The 22,589-nt window shown below is 40.4% G+C and overlaps 1 protein-coding gene across 1 annotated transcript in view; it reads right to left on the bottom strand.

Annotated features, from left to right (window-relative positions):
- Positions 1-258: 258 nt before the first annotated feature.
- Positions 259-22,589, bottom strand: part of SLC25A38 (solute carrier family 25 member 38) — a 74,942-nt gene continuing 52,611 nt past the window's right edge. Inside the window, exons 5-6 of the mRNA XM_089692608.1 lie at positions 8,316-8,482; positions 259-4,116 (exon numbers count right to left, since the gene is read on the bottom strand). Coding sequence (XP_089548734.1) covers positions 3,994-4,116; positions 8,316-8,482 — 290 coding nt within the window. The 3' untranslated portion in view covers positions 259-3,993. The remainder of the gene's footprint in view (positions 4,117-8,315; positions 8,483-22,589) is intronic.

Below are 22,589 nucleotides of genomic sequence, written 5' to 3'. Positions count from 1 at the left end.
TAGCCATTTTGTTTGACCCACATTACAGTTTCTGGAACACTGGCAATATTATTGTACCCGTTTTGCCATATTGTATACTATTGACTGAATGGTTTGTTGGTTTCTCTTTGTGCTGTACTTCTTTCTCAAGAAAATTTTATTAAAATATATATATATATATATATATATATATATATATATATACACACATACACACATATACATACACACACACACACACACACACAAATATATATCCAAAACAAAACCAGAACAACATTTGGTAGTTTATAAAAATATATATTTCACATTACATGGAAAACTTAGAATGTTCACAATTTGTTCATTTAAAACATGGGAAAATAGTGTTTACAGTCCATTTTATGAAATAATTTATATTGCCTTGCAATGCCAAAAACCTAAAATTATCACTATTGTCATCTATCCATGCATTCAAAGTATAGGGTTTACAATTCTTAGTCATCACAGCATAGTGACTATTTCAATAACTTTACTTTAAATAAGTCAACATTTTTATTTTATAATATATACACACACACAGTCTTTCAATAAGAGTAATAAAACATTATGGCCTAAAACATATGTTCTTCCCCACCTAATGTTTGCACTAATCACACACTAAGTGAACTCATTGGCTGTCTTCCAATTACAATGGGGAATCTAGTAACAACATAGTTTCCCTAGTTTTGTCTACCTGCTGTAGCTATTGCAAAGCCAAATTGTGCGGCTACCCTCCCTTGATGGGTGCTACATAATGTAAAGCAAAAAAAAAAAAAAATAACACACAAAACAGCAACTTTCATTCAGACCTTTTAGCAAGAGGATAGTGACAAAGGTTATTCTGAGAAAAAAAAAAAAAAAGTAGCCAGATGGATGCATTTAACTGCTTCCCGCCCGACCTATAGAAAACATTATGGCTGGGCGGGAGCTTTCCCATTCTGGGTGGACGTCATATGATGTCCTCCCCAGAATGGGCTGCAGCACGTCACCCACTGTGTCCACCAGACACAGCGGATGACAGATCAGTTTACCAGCCTACTGTGACCAAATGCGGCATATCACATGACAATTGTACACAATGGATGGCTTCCATTCAATTGTGTACTATTTTGATGATGTCTGTGATTGGTTACAGTGATCACATAGTACAGAAAGGGCCAATCACAAGAGTACACACTAAATGAATCAACTTCATTCAGAATAAATGTTTTTTTAAAACAGTGATTTTCACTGTTATAAGCAGTGTGTGTAAAAAAAAATAAAAAAATAAAAAAATAAAAATCCTGATCACCTCCCTAGAGTAGTACAGTGTTGCAGTATGCAAAAAAAAAAAAGAAAAAAATATTTAAAAATTACAATTCTTGTTACATACGGTCATTAGTCAGTGTCTCTGATCACTGCTATACAAGTTATAGGATGACGCTGTACTGCACTGGTGACAGTATTTTTTTTTTTAACAAACACACACACAACCTGTCTTGGCATTTTTAAGTCTCAAGAAATGAGGTCAGTACATCAGGATTGATCAATTTTCAGAGAGCGAAAGAGAAAAAAAACAAAAATAGGGTGTATTTATATTACACACACCATAATTTGTGGATTCTAACAACTTTCCTACAAACTAATGTACACCAATTTGGGTTATTTTCAGCAAAGAAATGTAGCAGTATACATGTTGGCCCAAATTTATGAACAAAGATTTATCTGCAAATTTTTCTAATAGAAACAAAGAAAAATGTGTTTTGTTTTTTTTAATTTTTGACCTTTCCATTTATTTAGCAAAAGATGAAAAACCCGGTGGGGTTAAATACCACCAAAAGAAAGCTATTTGTGTGAAAAACAATTATACAAATTTTAATTTGGGTACAGTGCTGCAAGATCATGCAATGGTCAAAGTGTGATAGAGCTAAAAATTGGCCTGGGCAGGAGATGAAAAGTGCCCGGTATTGAAGAGGTTAAAGTCTGCAGAGAGACATTGTGACTTAATACTTAACACTTCTGCCTAGCAGCTCTAGGGTCACTAAGCTTTGGTTCACACCAGTGCAGCTTTGAAATCACACTATTTCAGCGTGATTTCAAAACTGAAGATCTCTGCGATTTGGATTTTCTATTTCATTGCTGCTTGCAACTTCTTTACAGAAGTCAATGCAAGTAGCAATGAAATCACAGAAAAGTAGTTCAGGAACTTTTTTCAAAGTCGCTGCGACTTGATTTGCAACGATTTGGACAGTTCCATTACCGCAAATGGGGTGCGACTTGTCATGCAATTTTGAACTGTCAAATCACATGACAAATCTTATTGGTGTGAATCAGGGCTTAATACAATGGATTTGTATGTTCTCCCTTTGCTTGTGTGGGTTTTCTCCAGGTAATCCGGTTTACTTCCATACGCCAAAGACATGCAGGTAGGTTAATAAGCACCAACCCAATTTTTTTTTTTTATTTTAAACTTCACCATTTTATTTACTTCAAAGAGCTGCAGGCTGGGTCATTCCTGCACTGCAGTGACCTGGCCTGCAGTTTACTGGAGTTTGACTAGGGATGAGTCTGGAGTAAATCTGAGCTCATCACTAGTACGGAACTCACATTGCTTACAGCGCTATATAAACACTTGTAATGAAGAATTAAAACTCTGCATGGAAGAGATATATTGGATTTACAAATGTAGGTTCCTAATGGCTTCGGGTTTCAATGAAGAATTAGATTTTAGCACCATTTTATGATTGTGGTCTTTTTTTAGCTCTTTTATATATTTTAGCCTGTGAAATGTTAACACTTTTTTGCATATCAGGTTCACTAGGATGCTCAAGTTATCTACTACATACTATTCTGCCTGGGAGTAATCAGACTTGTTAATCTGCTCCACTGTTTCTATGTGTATATCTATATCTTTGGACAACAATCTAACAGTGGTAATCCATCATGAGTTTTTGTTTGTTAAACTCTTGGATATACATTGATACACTTTTTATTTATTCATAATGATTTATGTAGTTATAATGGTGTAGGGAATATGTTTAGTGTACCATTTTAAACTATACTTTACACCAATTCCCTGTTTTACATCCCCATGCTCCTACAAACATTTTTTTTTTATGGATGACATTCTCATGCTCCATCATATGCTTGAGAAAAACAAAAAACATTTCCTCCACAATACAATGCCGTGTTCTAGGGGGATCCAAAGCAGAGTTCACCACTGACTTCAGCTTCTGTTGGCCACATGTTGACATCTCTCCCCATGATGTTCTCCAACACTTGCTAGACTCTCAGGACACAGCTAGACTGGCAACACAGGCTTTTCTCAGCAGCACATAAGCATACTTTTATTAACCCTCTGTGCACAATCTTTAACAGCTGTTTTAATTAAGGGTTGAACTATTTGCTGTTTCCAGTTTTAATACAAATCATGTTTTCATATAAATGATTATCATTGATGTAGCAAATTGAAAGATTGGCATCTTATGAAGGATTGGGTTCTAGCGGTTATTCCATGAAAAGATCTAAAACTGCTCATCCCTATCAGCTATGCTGCCATCAGTCACAGATAAGCCTGTGTTGCTTTTACTATTTCTATTTGATAATTATTTCCGATATGAGGATTCCCTCCTTCATGATGCAAGTCTGTTTTTATTGATTTTTTGAGTGATTATTTTACCCTTATCAAGATTGATTTGCCTTGTGATCAAGGTTAGGTTTTTGTGCCCCTCTCCTTTTTTTTTTGTTCAAAGGCTACTCTTAGAATATCTCATGAACAGAAGTCTGCAAGAGACATGATTCAACACTTCGGTGTTGACCCAAAAAAGAAACTTTAGTATTCTTTTTAACAGATTAATTTCAAAGCAAATCAAGCTATTATTTTGTAAACAGTGCTCAGCAACTTTAAAAATTATACTCATCACCTATGCAGAGTTTTGTTGCTGTAGTTTTCAAAATACTGCTCACTGTTTGTCAGTCTAAGGTTCCTAAGCAAGTCTTAATGAATGAAGTTGTTCAAGACTTCAGTCCCATTTTTTCCATCATTTCTTCATATACTGTCCATGCCATTGCTGCCATGAGGGTTCGACGTAATGCTCGAGGTAGACCCCCATTAAAGAATCCAGTCAAACCGTGATTCTAAAATAAACAAATACAATTAATAAATATGCTAAAGGAAGATTCTACTGAATCAAAATCCTTGTTTTAGATGATAGGTTAGCCCTGTGTTATCTATACTATGTTTGCTAATGTTTTTATATTGTTCAGATTCCAAGATATAGCATAATACCATCTTCCAGTTTCTAAAACTGTCCAGACTGCTACTATGCAAAACCTCTTTAGCCAGAACACCAGAAAAGTGCTGGCTTTGTCTGTCCAACTTGAAAGCCTAAACAAACACAAGCCCGGTAAAAATCTAACCATATACAATTATTGCACAAATTGCCTTTAGATTTACCAAAACCATGTAATATAAAAAAGGACCTTCATAAAACTATCCAATCAGTCTGTATACAATCACACAGACCTTTGCATTGCTTTGTTGGTAGATCTAAAGAAGATAGTAGTCACATCATAATGTGTGTAGTGAACTTAAAGGTGAACTTCACCCTAAAGGGGAAATTCTGCTTTATGTCCTCCACTACTATATTTGGCACAATAACATTTTGTTAGGTGGAGCAGATACCCAATTTTGCTAGGTACCTGCTCCCACTTTTGCTCAGACCACCTAGGCAATATGAGCGGAAGTTCAGCCTCCATCTTTGCCCGTAGACACAGGACCTTTCACAAAAGCTCAGCATAGCTTGCGCATGCGCAGTGGTAAGCCGACTGTGAAGCCAGAGTCACAGCTGGCTTTGCCTAAAATGTGTGGGTGCCGGGGACCCAAAAGACCAGCAAAGAACCAGCCCAGGTGAGGACATCGCTGGATCCCTTTTTATTAAAAGTCAGCAGTTAATTTTTTTTTTTCTTTCTAGGGTAAAGATCTTTTTTTAATCTACTAATCCAGAATGAATTGCATCAGACTTTACTCTTACTTTTTTTTGGCACATTTGTCACACAGAAATGATTCGGATCAAGCAAATTTTTATTATTACACAGATAAACTACAAAATGCAGTTTTTGAATGAGGACATGCAACGCTGCACATAAATGAAATGTGTCCGTCCCCCCCAAAAAAAAAAAAAAATAGAGCTCTTTTGGCGATATTGGATCACCTCTACGGTTTTTTATTTTTTGCACTATAGAGAAAAAAAAAAACCCAATATTTTTTATTTTCTGCTATAAAACATCCAATAAAAAAAACCCACAAAAAAAATAAATTAAAAAAAATACATTTCTTCATAAACTCAGGGCAAATTTATTTTGCTACATATTTTTAGTTAAAAAAAAAAAAAAAAAAAAAAAAAAAAATAATACCAATAAGCATACATTGATTAGTTTATGCAAAAGTTATAGCGTTTACAAATGGCAGTATGTATGCTGGAATGTTTCTTATTTATTTTTTATACAAGTAATGGTGGTGAACAGCGACTTATATGGGGACTGCGATACTGCAGTGGACATTTTTACACTGACACTTTGTAGGAACCAATGACACTATTACAGTGATCAGTGCTACAAATATGCACTGATCACTGTACTAATGACACTGGGTGGGAAGGGGTTAACATCTAGGGCAATCAAAAGGTTAAGTGTGTCTAGTTATGTGATTTATGTACACTAAGTGGCATTGGTACTATGGGAAGTGAAAGATAGTGTTCCCAGCTTCACAGGGAAACTTGATCTTTCACTCCCCACAAGTCAGAACAGAGCTATGATTTTGCACAGGAGGGACGCCCTGTAACAGAAAAACTGTTATAGGGCGGTCCCAAAGTGGTTAAGGAAAAAAAAAAAGCTTGCCAAACCTGCCTGCTCCTATGAGAAATAGTAAATGCTCCCTAAACTGGTTGTTCCACCTTTGGCGGCAACAACTGCATTCAAGCATTTGCAACAACTGGCAATGAGTCTTTTACATCATTGTGGAGGAAATAAGGCCTACTCTTCTTTGCAGAGTTGGTGTAATTCAGCCACATTTAAGGGTTTTCAAGCATGAACAGCCTGTTTAAGGTCATGCCACAGCATCTCAAATCAGATTTAAATCTGAACTTTGACTAGGCCACTCCAAAACCTTAATTTTGTTTTTTTCTGAGCCATTCAGAGGCAGACTTGTGTTTTTTCAGATCATTGTCCTGCTGAATAACCGTTAGTCATGAACTGATAGCCAGACAATCAGGATTTTCTGGTACAGGGCAGAATTCATGGTTCCATCAATTTTGGCAAGTCGTCCAGGTCCTGAAGCTGAAAACCACCCTCAGACCATCACACTACCACCACATTTGATTGTTGGTATGATGTTCTTTTTATGAAATGCTGTGTTAGTTTTACGCCAGATGTAACGGGACACACACATCATTCAAAAATGTAAACTTTTGTCTCATCAGTCTACAGAATATTTGCCCAAAAGTCTTAGGGATTAATCAAGAGGTTTTTGGCAAATGTGTAACAAGCCTTTGTGTTCTTTGGTCAGCAGTGGCTTTCGCCTTGGAACTCTCCCATGGATACCTAGTCTCTCTCTCATTGTTGAATCATGAACACTGACCCTAACTGAGGTAAATGAGGCCTGAAGTTCTTTAGATATTGTTCTGGCTTCTTTTAAGACCTGAGTAGTCGTTGTGCTCTTGGAGTAAATTTTGGTAGGCCGGCCACTCCGCTGTAGAAATGGCTTTGTAACACTTTCCAGACTGATGCCAATTACTTTAACATCTGTTCTAGAATTCTTTAGATTGCGGAATGGTGGTGTTGCTTTTTGAGATCTATTAGCATGATTCACTTTGTCAGCATCTATGTAAGTGATTTCTTGATTCAAAAAGGTAGTAATCAGGCCAGGGTGTGGCAAGTGAAATTTAACTCAGCTTTCCAAAAAATTTGACTAATCATGATTTAGCAAAGGAATGGGGGAGGGGGATTACTCTTTCACTTAGGGTCAGGCAGGTTTGACCAGCTTTTTTCCCTTAATAAATTAATCATGCAAGTGTGACAATAATGCAAAAAAAAAAAAAAATCAGGAAGGTGGCAATTACTTTTTTCACAGCACTGCACAAATCCTTGGTTTTATTTAAGCAAGAAAATGACACGTGGTGTGATTGGCTTTTGTCTGTTGGTTTGCATTTGGTATTAGGGATTAAGGGATTCTGTTTTAATTACTACCACTGTGGTGCCACTCTTGCCAAAAAGATTATAGACATGTTATGGTTATTTTCATGTTGTGAACAAAAAAAAAAAAAAAAAACCTGTCACTCCCAGTTACTAATCAAGAAGATAGAGTGTGATATCATAAGGCACAAACCTGGAACTATATGCGCATATATAGTGCCAACAAGTGACCCATTCCAGTATGCACATATATTATGCAGAGGAAGCATATTAAATGTTTAGTGGCACTCACTCACTCACAGCGAGCATTATTTTGCTGTATGAAATGGATGTTGTGCAGATTTTACCATCTACTACTACAATGGTCCATTAAACCAAATAATGTGAGACTTGAAAATGCATCTTCTACTCAACTTAGATTTCTAGGCATCAATGGTGTTCATTTTTAAAGTGGCAGTCCATGTTATATCTAACCAAGTTTAAAATGGCTCCCCCTACCCTCCTAATGCCTAGTACACACAATCAAATATTCGGATGACTTATTGTTTGTTTCTTGTCGCATACTAGTCTCATATCAAAAAATGAAGAGGTTGCTAAAGTTACGAAAAAATTCTCATGACAGAATACAGCTTCGGAAGTGATGTAATGTATTCTTTAGCTTCTGAGCATGCGTGATCTTGGCTTCTTGATTTTTTTCAGACAAATTTTGTGCTTGTTCCTTCCAATATTGTTACATGAACTGTCGAGATCTGCTGTTAAAAGCTGTGTACTAACGATCAGATTATTGTATGATCCCTCCGAAAGTGATTTTTGTCATCCAATTTTTTGATTGTGTGTATGGGGTATAGCTCCTATTTAAACTACCCTGTAGAAGGAAGATGCTTATACTCACCTATTCTCAGAGCTCTCTGGTCTAGTCACATGACCGGCTCCCAGCTTCAGGGCAGAGGAGGGACAGCCGACAATGGATGCCCCATAGTAAGCCTATGGGTGTCATCACCACCCAGGCATTCCAGCAGTTGTGGGAGTTTATGTGCCTGGACCGATGCACCCTGAGAATAAGAAGAAGCACTTTCCTTCTGCATGGCAGTAAGAACATGTGTTAGAAGATAAAGATTGCAGCAGAAAGCAAGTTTACAACATACCTTGTAGATAGAGTAGGCAGCATGACCAGTCCAGCGGTACTTCTCTGGAGAAAGCTGCATACGAGTTTTAATGACATCAGCTGGCTGGGTGCTTATGGATGCAAGGATACCAGCCATGATACCACAACTGAAGTTCATTATGGGAGTGAAGGTTTGGTCAATATTTCCTGCAGATAAAAAAAAAAAAAAAAAAAAAAGACATGCTTTATAGTTTGATCTAGACAGCATAATATGTCTCTCTGACATTGTACTATTTATATTTTATTGCATATTATTTAACATATAATGTTTAATACTATATTAAAAATAATTTATAACATTTTTATGGTGCTACCAAATCCCAGACTAGACAGTACATAGATGGAAATCCCATACACCAGACAGATAACGAAAAACAGATAAGAGATTGAAAAAGCATTACATAAAAATAGCATTACACTACCATACATTACTCATCTAACACTAAGTGACCATATATAATGTATATCACTACTATAGATTTAGACTTAATCTCAGGATTGGGTGTTGGCTATCCCAGACATAATTGTATTGAGTTGATGTTGCAATGTTTTATGGCAATCATTTTTTTTTTTTTTTTTTTTTTTTTTTTTTTAACTGTGTGGAAAAAAAAAAAAAATTTTCATGAAGTTCCCTCATGTTGTGCCGATAAAATCCAGTTTTTTTTTTCTTAGGTAACATAGTTCCAAATTATAATATATATATATATATATCCTCTTTGGGATGTGGCACGGTGATGTTCTACCTATTTCCGATGTCCCTTATTAGAAACTGTAGGAAGGACAAAAAAAGGTACTCTGTCATGTGAAAAGGAGCCATAGCTGCTAAGTAGACCCTATGGCATCATGCACACTGACTCTCAAACACTTTTCCCAACCACAAAATTCAGAATCAAAAACGGGGTAAAAAGCCACAATTCTGCATGCATGTTAATATGCTTTCATGCACTTTCCCACATCTGGCATTAATGCCTTCTACAGTATTGGACAGAAGTCTGGCCATTAGAATGCATTAACATGGGAACGCAGGTTAACGTGTATTAATGCGTGCTGATGGGCGTTCAACTTTTTAGTGTTTTTTGTGCCCAAAAGCTCCTCTCCTGAATGCACAAGTGATGTTTTATTTGCCTCTAAACTCCCTTGCCACTAAACTTCTGAAAATACCTATAGTGTGCATAAAAACATAGGCTAACATGGAGGCGCATTAAAAGGCAGAGAGTTGCACTATGCATGAGGCCTAACAGTCCTGACAACATCTAGAAAGTGCAAGGAAATCTCCTTGGCATGTTTCGGAGCTGGAGCTAGACACACCCTGCTGGTTTTCAACAAAACCTGGACAATGAATTGGAGATTTCCCTCAAGACATGGAGAAAGCTGGAAAAATGGTTCTCAGCTGAAAAATCGATACTCTGGAGTTTTGCACTCTGCACACATGTGAACCCTGTGTCCATTTTCAAACCATTTTCATATTTGTGCACATGAAAGGAACGTGCATTTTTTCCCCCACACCAGGAGCTTCGCCTTACGAATCTGGAGAAGACAAATGCTTCTGCCACCAGTGGCCTTCTCATTGATCTCATCCAAAGATCTCAAAAGCTTATCTGCCACATGGGGAGCTGGATTTTTCAGAGAGCCTGGTCAGCCAACTGCAACACTTCCACAATAAAAAAAAAAAAAAAAAAAAAAAGGAAGAGGACATCCTGCACATGAGCACAAATACTTTTGTTTTGCCTTCTTTTGAAACAAGGCTGAAGGAATTGTGTAGTATTGAACCTATTATTAATCTTAGTATGTTGGGAGGAGGGCACATTATTGGAGCAGCCCATTCAGCGGATATAGAGAAACATGGCTGTTTTACCACACTTTGCACATTACCACTTCTGTCTTTTAACCACTGCTTCCTGTCCACCGTTTATAGGCAGTGGGAGGATGGGAAGCCGTGCCAATGTGGGCTAATGTTCACATTGGTGGCTCCTGCATGGCTCATACCCGACGATCCGTGCCATCTGGACACAGTGGATCACATTACCGCTGTGTCCAGGTGATTATATGCTATTTTACCATGAGACTGCTGTGTCCAATCACAGCAATCACATAGTAAACAATAGAAACTGAAAGTATTGGTTCTCTCACTGAGAGGAGAGAGAACAGATGCTGCAGCCTGCGAGTCAGGCTGCTTGTACACTCTCAGACTGCAGTACCAGCCACCCCAGTGTCCCTGATCACTGATCAAAATAAAATTCAGCCAGCACCTGTCCCAGTGCTCACAAAACCACCACCATACCAGTGCCCTGATCACCGCCATACCCCACACCAGCGCCCTGATCACCGCCATACCCCACACCAGCGCCCTGATCACCGCCATACCTCACACCAGCGCCCGGACCACCGCCACACCCCACACCAGCGCCCGGACCACCGCCACACCCCACACCAGCGCCCGGACCACCGCCACACCCCACACCAGCGCCCGGACCGCCACACCCCACACCAGCGCCCGGACCACCGCCACACCCCACACCAGCGCCCTGATCACCACCACACCCCACACCAGCGCCCTGATCACCGCCACACCCCACACCAGCGCCCTGATCACTGCCATACCCCATACCAGTGCCTTGATCACTACCATACCCCATACCAGTGCCCTGATTACCGCCATACCCCATACCAGCACCCTGATCACCGCCATACCCCATACCAGCACCCTGATCACCGCCATACCCCATTCTATTGTAAAGCGCTGAGAAAACTGTTGGCGCTGAATAACTCCTGTATAATAATATTACCAGCATCCTGATTCCCGCCATGCCTCATACCAGCGTCCTGAGCACAGTCATGAGTCATACCAACATCCTGATCACTGCCATACCCCATAGCAGCGTCCAGAATTTCAGGGTCTATTTAACCACTTGCCTACTGGGCACTTATACCCCCTTCTTTACCAGGCCAATTTTGAGCTTTCAGCGCTGTCGCATTTTGATTGCCAATTGCGCGGTCATGCAAGATTGTATCCATATGAAATTTTTTTCGCACAAATAGAGCTTTTTGTGGTAGTTAATCACCGCTGGGTGTTTTACTTTTTGCGCTATAAACAAAAAAATGCAAAAAATTAAAAAAAAATAAATAAAAGTTTCTTTGTTTCTATTATAAAATTTTGCAAACAGGTAATTTTTCTCCTTCACTGATGTGCGTTGATGAGGCAGCACTGATGGGCACTGATAGGCGGCACTGATAGGCGGCACTAATGAGGTGGCACTGATGGGTACTGATAGGTGGCACTAACTGGCATCACTGCTGGGCACTGACTGGCACAACCACTGGGCACTGACAGCACTGGTGGGCGGCACAATTGTGTGGCACTGGTGGGCAGAAGTGGTGGGTGGCACTGTTGCGCACCGATCATTAGGGCACTGATCACACTGTTCAACAGGTAAAAAGTTTTGGGCATAAAATTAGCTAATCTTACATAATTTTGGGGTGCTGAAAACGAAAATGACCCTAAAAAATGTTGATTGGCTCTAGTTTCCATGATATATTCACCCATCTAATGACGTAAGCCATTCAAAATTATGATGCAACTTCAGCTGCATATTGCGCAATTGATACTGGTGACCAATAGAAAATTGCATGTATACTGAGATGATGCAATATTAGCCTTTAATTGCATCACTTCACTGCATAAAAGCTGCAGTATCTGTAGCTGATTGTAGTTCGACAGCGTCTTTACATTTCGTTTTATGCTTATATAGGCTACTCAGTAATGCCTCGAACTTGTGTGAATAAAGCAGATAATTTCTGCTATATCTGCGGTGAAATAACTTTTATCTCACAAAAAAGGAGGATAACAGGAATGATTAAGAAAGCCTACAACTTGTATTTTGGCTGCAAGATAGGAGACCAGGACAAGAGCTGGGCACCACATATATGCTGCAATTCTTGTGGGACGGCACTGGAGCAATGGTTGAATGGAAAAAAGGCATCTATGCCTTTCGCTGTGCCAATGATTTGGAGAGAGCCAAAAGATCATGTTAGTAATTGTTACTTTTGTATGGTGCCTCCAATTGTAAAAGGGCTAAATAAGAAGAAAAAGTTATCTGTGCACTATCCAAATATTCCATCGGCAATACGTCCAGTTCCTCATGGAGAGGGGCTACCAATTCCTAAAGCACCAGAATCCTTCGTGGTTGAGTCAAGTGAGGAAGAACCTGAAGCGTGTAGTCACGTGCAGTTGTAAGAGATAGCCCTTTCCTCGAATACAAGAGAAAAACCAAGAGAAGCAAAACCGACACAAACTGAAGACAAAACTAGTGAGAATCCTAAGTATTAAAATGATTCAACTTAGCTTATGGCTATAATTTTTCTTGGTAATCCTATGCAATATATTATGCCATTTAGGCTTTGTTATGTAGTCAATATCACTTGCTTTATATTTGTGGAAAGACATCTATCTATATAATTATTGTGCATTATGTAGTCATTACGCCTATAGTAGAAAACTTTCCATTTACAGAAAAACTAGAGCCAATTGACAAATTTCATTGTTATATTTGAACTCAGAATGTGAAATTCATTAAGAAATGGATCCTTTTGTTTCCAAAACTGGCAAAAAATAAAAATTTGTTGAACAGTGTCATCAGTGCTGTGATGATCGGTGCTGATCCCTGCTCTGACAACTGCCGATTCTCGGCAGTACTTTCCTCATGCTCTGACAGCGTGAGGAAAGTGCAGCCGAGAACTGGCAATTGCATTTCCCTGTGATCAGCGTGTCATTGGACACGGCTGATTACGTGGTAAAAGGCCACTGTGATTGGCCTTTTACCACATCACGTGATCAGCTGTGTCCGTAGGACACAGCAATCATGGAGATTGCCGGGTACGCGCCCCCGGAGGCGCGGAGGAGAGCACGTTCTGGGAGGACGTCATATGACGCCCTCCCAGAACTGGCTGGCCGCAGTATAGCCGTCATTCGGCTATCTGCGGTCGGCAACTAGTTAAACCAGACGTGCTGTGGTGTGCAAAAAAAAAAAAAGTGAACAAGCCTTAAATAGGCTATGACGCACCATAACCGGATAGCAGGGAAACAGAAGGGTGGAGCTTGGCACCAAAGTTATAGCACAGAGTCCCTATAAAAACAATCTCGGAGAAGGGGCTCAGAGGAGGGTTTTCAATTAATTAAGTAGGCACTTTGTTTAGGAACTTTAAAACTAAGTGCCTAATTTAGTAGGTGAAACCCCTCCTCTGTGTGCCCTCTCCGATAAGGTTTTTCACTCAAAAAATGTAGAGGCTGATCAAAATTTGAGCATTTATAGTACTAGCGGGTTTTTTTTCTGTCAGATAACTGCTCTCAAAATGAAAAAACATGAAGGGTTTTTTTCTGCCTCTAAATGCTGAGCTTAACCACTTCCTGCCTGCCTGTCATATGACGTCCTCCCAGAAAGCGCCTTGCACGAGGGTGCAATCTGTCACCTGCTATATCTACCAGACACAGCGATGTAAAAAAAAAAAAATTCTGATCACCTTCCCAGAGTAGTACAATGTTACTAGGGTAACATTGTATTGCTCTGGTCACAGTTTGTTTACAAAAAAAAAAAAAAAGTAATGAAAATGTTGTTTACATTTTTTCTACCCATACGGTCACCAGTCACTTATCACCACCACACATTTTTCAAAAACAAATGACAAAAAAAATTACAACTTGGAAAAAAAAAACAAAACAAAACACCACAACACTTGCCATGCCTCTTACCAAATACCTTAGACTGTCTCCTTTCCAAAAAAGTACTGTCCTGACATTCAGAATTCAAGAAATGAGTATTTTTTGTTTATTTAGCAATAAAAAAAAAAATCCAGTGTTGATTAAATACAACCAAAAGAAAGCTCTATTTGTGTGAAAAAAAATTATGAAAATTTCAAAGTGCAACAGTGCTGAAAGCTGAAAAATGGCCTTGGAGGAAGGGGGTGAAAGTGCCCAATATTGAAGAGGTTAAAACATAGCTCTAAAGATCCTAATGTGCATGGATACGTAGGATAATATTAGCTGCTTCTACAGGCAAAACGCTAAACTTCTCTAGAAGCAGTGTTATTTAAGCCAGTGTGCATGGACCCTTAACCTCCCTGGCAGTATTCCCGAGTGTAGCTCGTTGTAAAGTTTCAGTACCACAAGCGGTAACCCCCGAGCTACACTCGGCCTTACCATGAGGAGCTGCTCCAAGATCCCTCGATCACTTACCTTGTCCTGCGTTCCCGCGATGTCCCTCCTGCAGTCTCCCCGGCAATGTAATCCGGCGGATGCCGGCATCTGTCATCTGGGTTCTGTCCCCTGCGAGTGTCGGGACGCACGGGGGACGGAACGGCAGGAAATTTGAAAATGACATTCACTAAAATGACATAGTAAAACATTAGTGTATCAAACCATTTCAAATACATTTTGGCCCTAGTGCTTTGTCCTGCGCCCTGCCTGCATTTTTACTGTTCTTTCTGCCTGGAAACGTCCATGGTGTCCAAAAGCATCCCTTTAGGTCAAAAGCGGTTTTAGACGAGCTAGAGAACAGAGATAGTAAATCAGAGCCACTTGCAGAATTGAGTGATAATGATTCGTGGGGAAATTCGTCATCAGACACTGAAAACGGTTTTGCCACTTTGCTCAGCGATGTGCGAACTTGGCGCTATATTTCAAATTTCAGTGTTTTTTAAATTATAATTTATGATTTTGTGTTTCAAGTTTTATCCCACCCGGGATGTTTACTAGACTCTTGTTCGGACAGATTTCAGTGAGTTATTCCTAAAAATTACAGGCCTACAATAAAAATACCAAAAAAAAAAAAAAAAAAAACAAAACAAAAAAAAAAAACATATTTCCATGCAAAAAAATGTACCGCTTTGAGCACAGAAATATGGACATAATCATACCGCTGGGGAGGTTAATGTGGAATGTATGATCTTTGCTAAGGGACATTATTTTTTTTTACCAAGTTATGGGTAAAATTCTCCTTTAAGTGACCCTGTATCGACAGGGTCACTTTAGCCACTTCCTGACTGTGCTATAGCCAAAAGACTGACAGCATGGTCCTGCAGTTTTGGAAGGGCGTCCGTGGACCTCCTCCCACGTGCCCCCTGGGGCGTGTATCAGTACACTCTGTGACCACTGTGTCCTTTGGACACAGCTGATCACAGATCGCGGTAAAAGGCCAATTAAAGTGGTCCTTTAAAATGTGATAGCTGTGATTGGACACAGGTGATCATGATAAACAGACTTGCCAGTTATCAGCAGTCCTTTCCTCACACACAGTGTTTGTGTGAGGAAAAGAGCCGATAACCGTCAAGTCTGTCAGTATATTGTTTACACTGATAATCAGGGCAGCAATCATCAGTGGCCTGATGATCAGTGCAGCCCCATTTGTGCCCATCAGTGCCACCAATCAGTGCAGCTTCATCAGCGATGAAAAATTACTTATTTGCAATATTTTATAATAGAAACTAAGAAAAAAAAAATGTTTTTCTCAAAATATACAGTCTTTGTTTAGCAAAAAACAAAAAAAAAAAAAAAACACCCCCAAAAACCGAGGAGGTGATTAAATTACCACCAAATGAAAAGTCTGTCTCAAAAAATGATAAATATTTCATATGGGTGTAGTGTTGCACTTTGAATGACAATTGTACAGTCATATAACAACTCAAAGCTGAAAATTGGCCTGGGCAGGAAAGGGGAGAAATTGCCTGGTACTGAAGTATTTCAGGTAAAGCAAGCAACAGACTGGCAGATGTCTTGCAATTCTATTAGACTTTCTCTCTTCTGCACAATGCCAGGAATGCTTAATTTGACAGATAACTGTGGCACATAAAGAAATGTTTCACAAACTTGTCCACACAGAAAACGGAACAAATCGAGGTGCACTCATACTACTGTACAACAGGCCGTGTATAACCACCTCAACAGTTACATATCTGTTATGTCACAAGGTCCTATTGTTTCTGTGGAATACTGCGTTTTTTCTGAATCCTACAATTGTGGCCCAGAAACTATGACTTTGGCTCACATCAATTTAGAAGAATGGGTGATATGTGGCATAAGTTTTTAATGTTGGCCCTGAAATGCCAGGATAGTAGACGCACCCCTCCCAAATGACCCCTTATTGGAAAGTAGATACTCTAAAGTACACTATATTGCCAAAGGTATTGGGACATCTCTCCCCCCACCCCAAAATCACTGGATTCAGATGTTCCAATCACCTCCATGGCCACAGGTGTATAAAATAAAGCACCTAGGCATGCAGACTGCTTCTACAAACATTTGTGAAAGAATGGGTCGCTCTCAGGAACTCAGTGAATTAAAGTGTGGTACCGTGATAGGTTGCCACCTGTGCAATAAGTTCATCTGTGAAATTTCCTTGTTAAATATTCCACGGTCAACGGTTAGTGGTATTATAGCAAAGTGGAGGCAAATGGGAACAGCAGCAACTCAGCCACAAAGTGGTAGGCCACATAAAAAGACAGAGAGGGGTCAGCGCATACTGAAACACACAGTGAGCAGAAGTCGCCAACTGTCTGCAGAGTCAATAGCTAAAGACTCGAAGCCGGATGCAGTGGTGTAAAGCACACCACCACTGGACTCTAGAGAAGTGGAGACGTATTCTCTGGAGTGATGAATCGTGCTTCTCTGTCTGGCAATGCAATGGGTATGTCTGGGTTTGGCAGTTGCCAGGAGAACGGTACTTGCCTGACTGCATTGTGCCAATTGTAAAGTTTGGTGGAGGGGGGATTATGTTGTGGGGTTGATTTTCAGGGGATGGGCTTGGCCCCTTAATTCAAGTTAAGGGAACTCTTAAGGCATCAGCATATCAAGACATTTTGCTAAATTTCATGCTCCCAACTTTGTGGGAACAGTTTGGGGATGGCCCCTTCCTGTTCCAATATGACTATGCACCAGTGCACAAAGCAAGGCCCATAAAGACAGGGTTGAGCAAGTTTGGGGTGGAGGAACTTGACTGGCCTCATCCCAATAGAACACCTTTGGGATGAATTAGAGCAAACACCGCAAGCCAGGCCTTCTTGTCTGACATCAGTGCTTGACCTCACAAATATGCTTCTGGAAGAATGGTCAAACATTCCCAGAGACACACTGTTAAACCTTGTGGACAACCTTCCCAGAACAGTTGACGCTGTTAAAAGGTGGGCCAACTAAATATTGAGCTCTACGGACTAAAACTGGGATGCCATTAAAGTTCATGTGCATGTAAAGGCAGGTGTCCCAATACTTTTGGCAATATAGTGTATTTGCTAAAGGGCATGGTGAGTATTTTGCAGATTTCATTTGTTGTCACAAGTTTTTGGAAAATTAAGAAACCAAAATATATTTTTTCTTTTCTATTTCAAAATTTTGTGACAAAATTATATCTACAAAATACTCACCATGCCTCTTATCAAATTCCTTGGGGTGTCTTTCCAAAAAGGGGTCATTTGGGGGGGGGGTATGTACTTTCCTGGCATTTTAGGTCCTCCGAAACTGTGATGGGTAGGGAGGAAGTGACATGAGGAAACATGCCCTTTGAAAGCCTGGAGGTGGTCATTGGATTTTGGGGGCCTGTATGTGGCTAGGCTGCCAAAACTTCTCTCATATGTAGTATCCTCATACTCGGGAGAAGTAGCTGAATGTGATTTGAGGTGTTATTCCACATATACCCATGGTATGTGTGAGCAATACATAACTTAAGTGAGAACTTTGGGTAAAATAAAATAAATTTGTAATTTTTTTTTTTAATTCTGGCAAAAAAATAAAAAACCTTCCATGAACTCAATATGCCTTAGCATATCCCTTGGGGTTGTCAACTTTCCAGAAGGGGGTCATTGGGGGGGGGGGGGGGGGTTGTACTTTTGCTGCAGCGTTCCAAATTATTATGCAAATTCTATTTAGGTGTCACAAAGATTAAATATTTTGTTTTTCAGTTTAAGTCATGGATGGCATTGTGTGTCAGGGCTCTTTTGATCACTGAAAACAATCTCGGACACCTGTGATAATTAGATTGGCCTGTGAGCCCAATTTAAGGAAAAACTACTAAAGGAGGGTGTTCCACATTATTAAGCAGGGCACCATTTTCAAGCAATATGGGGAAGAAAAAGGATCTCTCTGCAGCCGAAAAGAGTGAAATAGTTCAATGCCTTGGACGAGGTATGAAAACATTAGATATTTCACGAAAACTTAAGCGTGATCATCGCACTATTAAGAGATTTGTGGCCGATTCAGAGCACAGACGAATTCGTGCAGATAAAGGCACATTGAGGAAGATTTCTGCCAGATCCATGCATCGGATCAAGAGAGCAGCTGCTTAAATACCATTACATAGCAGCAAACAGATATTTGAAGCTGCTGGTGCCTCTGGAGTCCCACGGACATCAAGGTGTAGAGTCCTCCAGAGTCTTGCAACTGTGCATAAACCTTCTATTCGGCCACCATTAACCAATGCTCACAAGCAGAAACAGTTGCATTGAGCAGAAAAATACATGAAGACTAATTTTCAAACAGTCCTGTTCACTGATGGGTGCCGTGCAACCCTGGATGGTCCAGATAGATAGAGTAGTGGATGGTTGGTGGACGGCCACCCTGTTCCAACAAGGCTGCAACATCAGCAAGGCAGTGGTGGAGTCATGTTTTGGGCCAGAATCATGGGAACAGAGCTGGTCGGCCCCTTAGGGTCCCCGAAGTTGTAAAGATGACCTCTGCAAAGTATGTGGAGTTTATGACTGACCACTTTCTTCCCTGGTACAGAAGGAAGAACTATGCTTTCCGTAATAAAATCATCTTCATGCATGACAATGCACCATCTCATGCTGCAAAGAATACCTCTGCATCAATAGCTGCTATGGGGATAAAAGGAGAGAAAGTCATGGTGTGGCCTCCATCCTCCCCTGACCTCAATCCTGTTGAGAACCTTTGGAGCATCCTCAAGCAAAAGATCTCTGAGGGTGGGAGGCAATTTACATCCAAACAGCAGCTCTGGGAGGCTATTCTGACATCTTGCAATCAAATTCAAGCAGAAACTGTCTAAAAACTCACAAGCTCAATGGATGCAAGACTTGTGAAGCTGCTATCAAATAAGGGGTCCTATGTTACAATGTAACGTGACCTGTTAAAATGTTTAAAAAGTTAAAATGTTGTTAAAAGTTTGATTGAAATAGCTTTTGATTTCAGTAAATATGCTGCAAACACATCAAATGACAATTTTCAGTTCTTTACAACCTATAAAGTGTTTTGAAACTTACTGTGCGTAAAAATTTGGAACAGTGCATTGTAAGTTTATATTTAAAAAAAAATACTGTTATTAGGTCTGTTCAATAAAATTTGAATTGTACTCTTAATAGTTGATAACATGAGAATTATGCTGTTATTTACATCAATTATTTAGGTGAATGAGAAAAATGTCATTTGCATAATCATTTGGAACACGGTGTACAGCTTTTTCCGCCCACAAAGCTGCCATGGCTCTCGTTGAGTGTGCCTAGAGACCAGGTGGTGGGGTCAGGCCTGCAGCTTTATATCCTTCTGAGCATGAAGGCTAATGGAAGCTATAGTAATTTTAGAGGCTTGGAAACCCTTTTTGAGACCTTTGAACAAGACAAAGGCTAGCTGAGATATTCCACTCCTTTGTGCGCTTGATATAAGTGATCAGGCACCTTCTTACGTCAATTTTGCTGTGTTTCGCTTTGGTGCAGCTCAGGTTCCCGCAGAAGGATGGTATCACAATGTCTTCTGTCCTATGAAAGTGAGATGCCTCTTTAGGCAGGAACGCTGGGTCTGTATTTAGGATAATCTTATACAAAATAATCGTGCAGTTGGGTTCCACGACTGATTGCACCTGTAATTCGCTGACTCCGCGTGCCGAAACTACCACTAAAAAGGATGGTTTTGAGAGTTAAATGCTTGAGGGTGCATTCTTCTACAGGCTCAAAAGGTTCTTGCTGAAGGCTTCTTAAAACTGTGCCTAGGTACCAAAAGGGGAAACTGGGCTTCCAAGGGTTTCTCCGTCTGGAGAAAGCTCTTAGAAATCTGATCACCAGAGGATCTTCTGCTAATTTTTGTTCCAGAAAGTTGGATAGAGCCGCCACTTGAACTTTCAGTATGCTAACTGAAAGGTTCTTATCTGCTCCCTCTTGAAGGAATTCCAGCACTGTGTTCATGATAGGTGTGTCCGGACCGCTGTTTTCTGATTTCCAGAAGTCAAAATCTTTTCCAGATTTGGTCATAAATGGCATTAGTGGAGTTTTTCCTTCCGCTTACAATAGTAGTGATTACCTTTTCTGACAGACCTTTCCTGGTTAGTCTGTCTTTCAGAAGCCATGGCGCTAGTGCCAGTTTCTTTGGGTGCGGGTGAAGTACCTCCCCCTGTACTAGGAGGTCTGCCCTGGGTGGCATTATCCAGGGATCTGTCATACTTATTTCTTCACTAGGGAAAACCATGACCTCTTCGGCCAGAATGGAGCTATTAGGATGACCTTGGTGTGAGATAACTGTATTTTCTGTAAGACTCAAGAGGCACCACTTGGACTGATTGATTTCTTCTTGACTTAGCTTGTCTGCCAGCAAGTTCAGGTGCCCCTTCAGATGAACCTCTGTAATTGATTACGTTTTCTTCCGCCCAAGCTAAAAGAGTCAAAGCTAGCCGCATCAGGTTTGGTGATCTTGTACCTCATTGCCTGTTTAGGTAGGCAATCATTGTTATGTTGTCCAACAGGACTTGAACTGCTTTTCTATTTACCTTTTCCTTGAAGCACTTGAGCGCCTTGAAGACCTCCATCAGTTCTCAAATGTTTGAGGTGCTTCTTGCTGTCTCTGGATACTATTTGCATTGGGCCAGGCATTCCTCCATATGAGCTCCCCAGCTCCAGGTGCTCACATCCGTTGGAAACGGTTTCCATTTCCTTCTCTGTTCCAAGGTCCGGGAGTTGTTCCACCAGGTAAGTGACGATTTCTCTTTTTGTGTTAGCGGAATCCTGGAGTCCAGGGAGATTTGGTGGCCATCCCAGAGGGAGAGCACATGGTTTTGTATTACTTTTGAGTGTAATCATGCCCACTGTACCCCTGGTATGGCTGCAGTCATCCTACTGATCAGCTTCATTGTGTTCCTGATTGTACAGTCTGACGCTTCTTTGAAACGTCCTGTGTCTTGTTGGAGTTTGAGAATTTTTTCTCCAGTTAGGTATAGCTGGGAGTTCGTTGAATCCAGGATGTATACCAAATATGTAATTCTGTTGGAAGGTACTAATTGGAATTTTTCTGAGTTGATTAGCCAACCAAGGCCTGTCAAGAAAGATATCGTATGCAATATCTAACTTTCTAATACTTCCTTTGAGTCTGCGAATAGGAGGAGATCATCTAAGTAGGGGATGATGTTTATCCCCTCCAGTCTGAGACTTTGTAGTGCCTCCGCTAAGACCTTTGTGAATATCTTTGGGCTTGAAGATAGGCTGAAGGGGAGAGCATCGAACTGGAACAAGATGGTCTTCTTGGGCCCTTTTAGCACAAACCTCAAAAATCTCCTTGAGGTTTCTCTTATCTGGATATGAAGGTAAGCATCTTTTAAATCTATGGATGCCATGAACACGGCAGGGTAAATCATATCTGTCTATATAGATAGTTTCCATCTGGAACTTTTGGAATTTTACGTATTCATTCACTTTATTCATGTTCAGGATCATTCGGTATTTCCCTGACTGTTTCATCCTCAGGAAAAAAAATGGGGGTAGAATCCCTCTCTTCTCCAAGTACACATATCACCTTCTGTTGGAGCATCTCCCTCAGAAGGTTTACTAGCACGTCTGCCTTTTCCTTTGGTAGGAGGGGAGGGTCGCAAAGAACCTGCGAGGGGAAAGGTGACATAACTCTGTCTTGTAACCGTTCTGGATTATGTCCAGTATAAATGCATTCTGGGTGGTCTGTAGCCATTGCGTGTGGAAGTGTCCCAGCTTTCCTCCCATCTGGCAGTCATTTGGGCTGACTTTTGGGTTTGTCTTGGTTGGGGTTGAATAGGAACCCTCCTTTGTCTCTTCCTTTCTTGCCAGGCCAGTTTTTCTTTTGGCCTTGGGGTTTTGCATCTCTAGTTGCGCGCTGCTTGTAGGGATGAAAAAAACCTCCTTCCTGTTTGCCTGTTGGGGATAGGAAATCCCTTTTTCTTATTGGCCGCTCTTTTGAGCACCAGGGTTTATTTGGAGCCAAAAGAGGAGTGTCCCCTCAAAGGGCAGGCCGCACAATCTGGAATTGGAT

This window comes from Staurois parvus, unplaced genomic scaffold (assembly GCF_062004578.1).
Source record: "Staurois parvus isolate SC_StPar_1 unplaced genomic scaffold, SC_StPar_1.0 ptg000597l, whole genome shotgun sequence".
Taxonomy (NCBI): Eukaryota; Metazoa; Chordata; class Amphibia; order Anura; family Ranidae; genus Staurois; species Staurois parvus.
The sequence above is the reverse complement of the archived record's forward strand: the minus strand, read 5'-3'. Positions and strand labels throughout refer to the sequence as shown.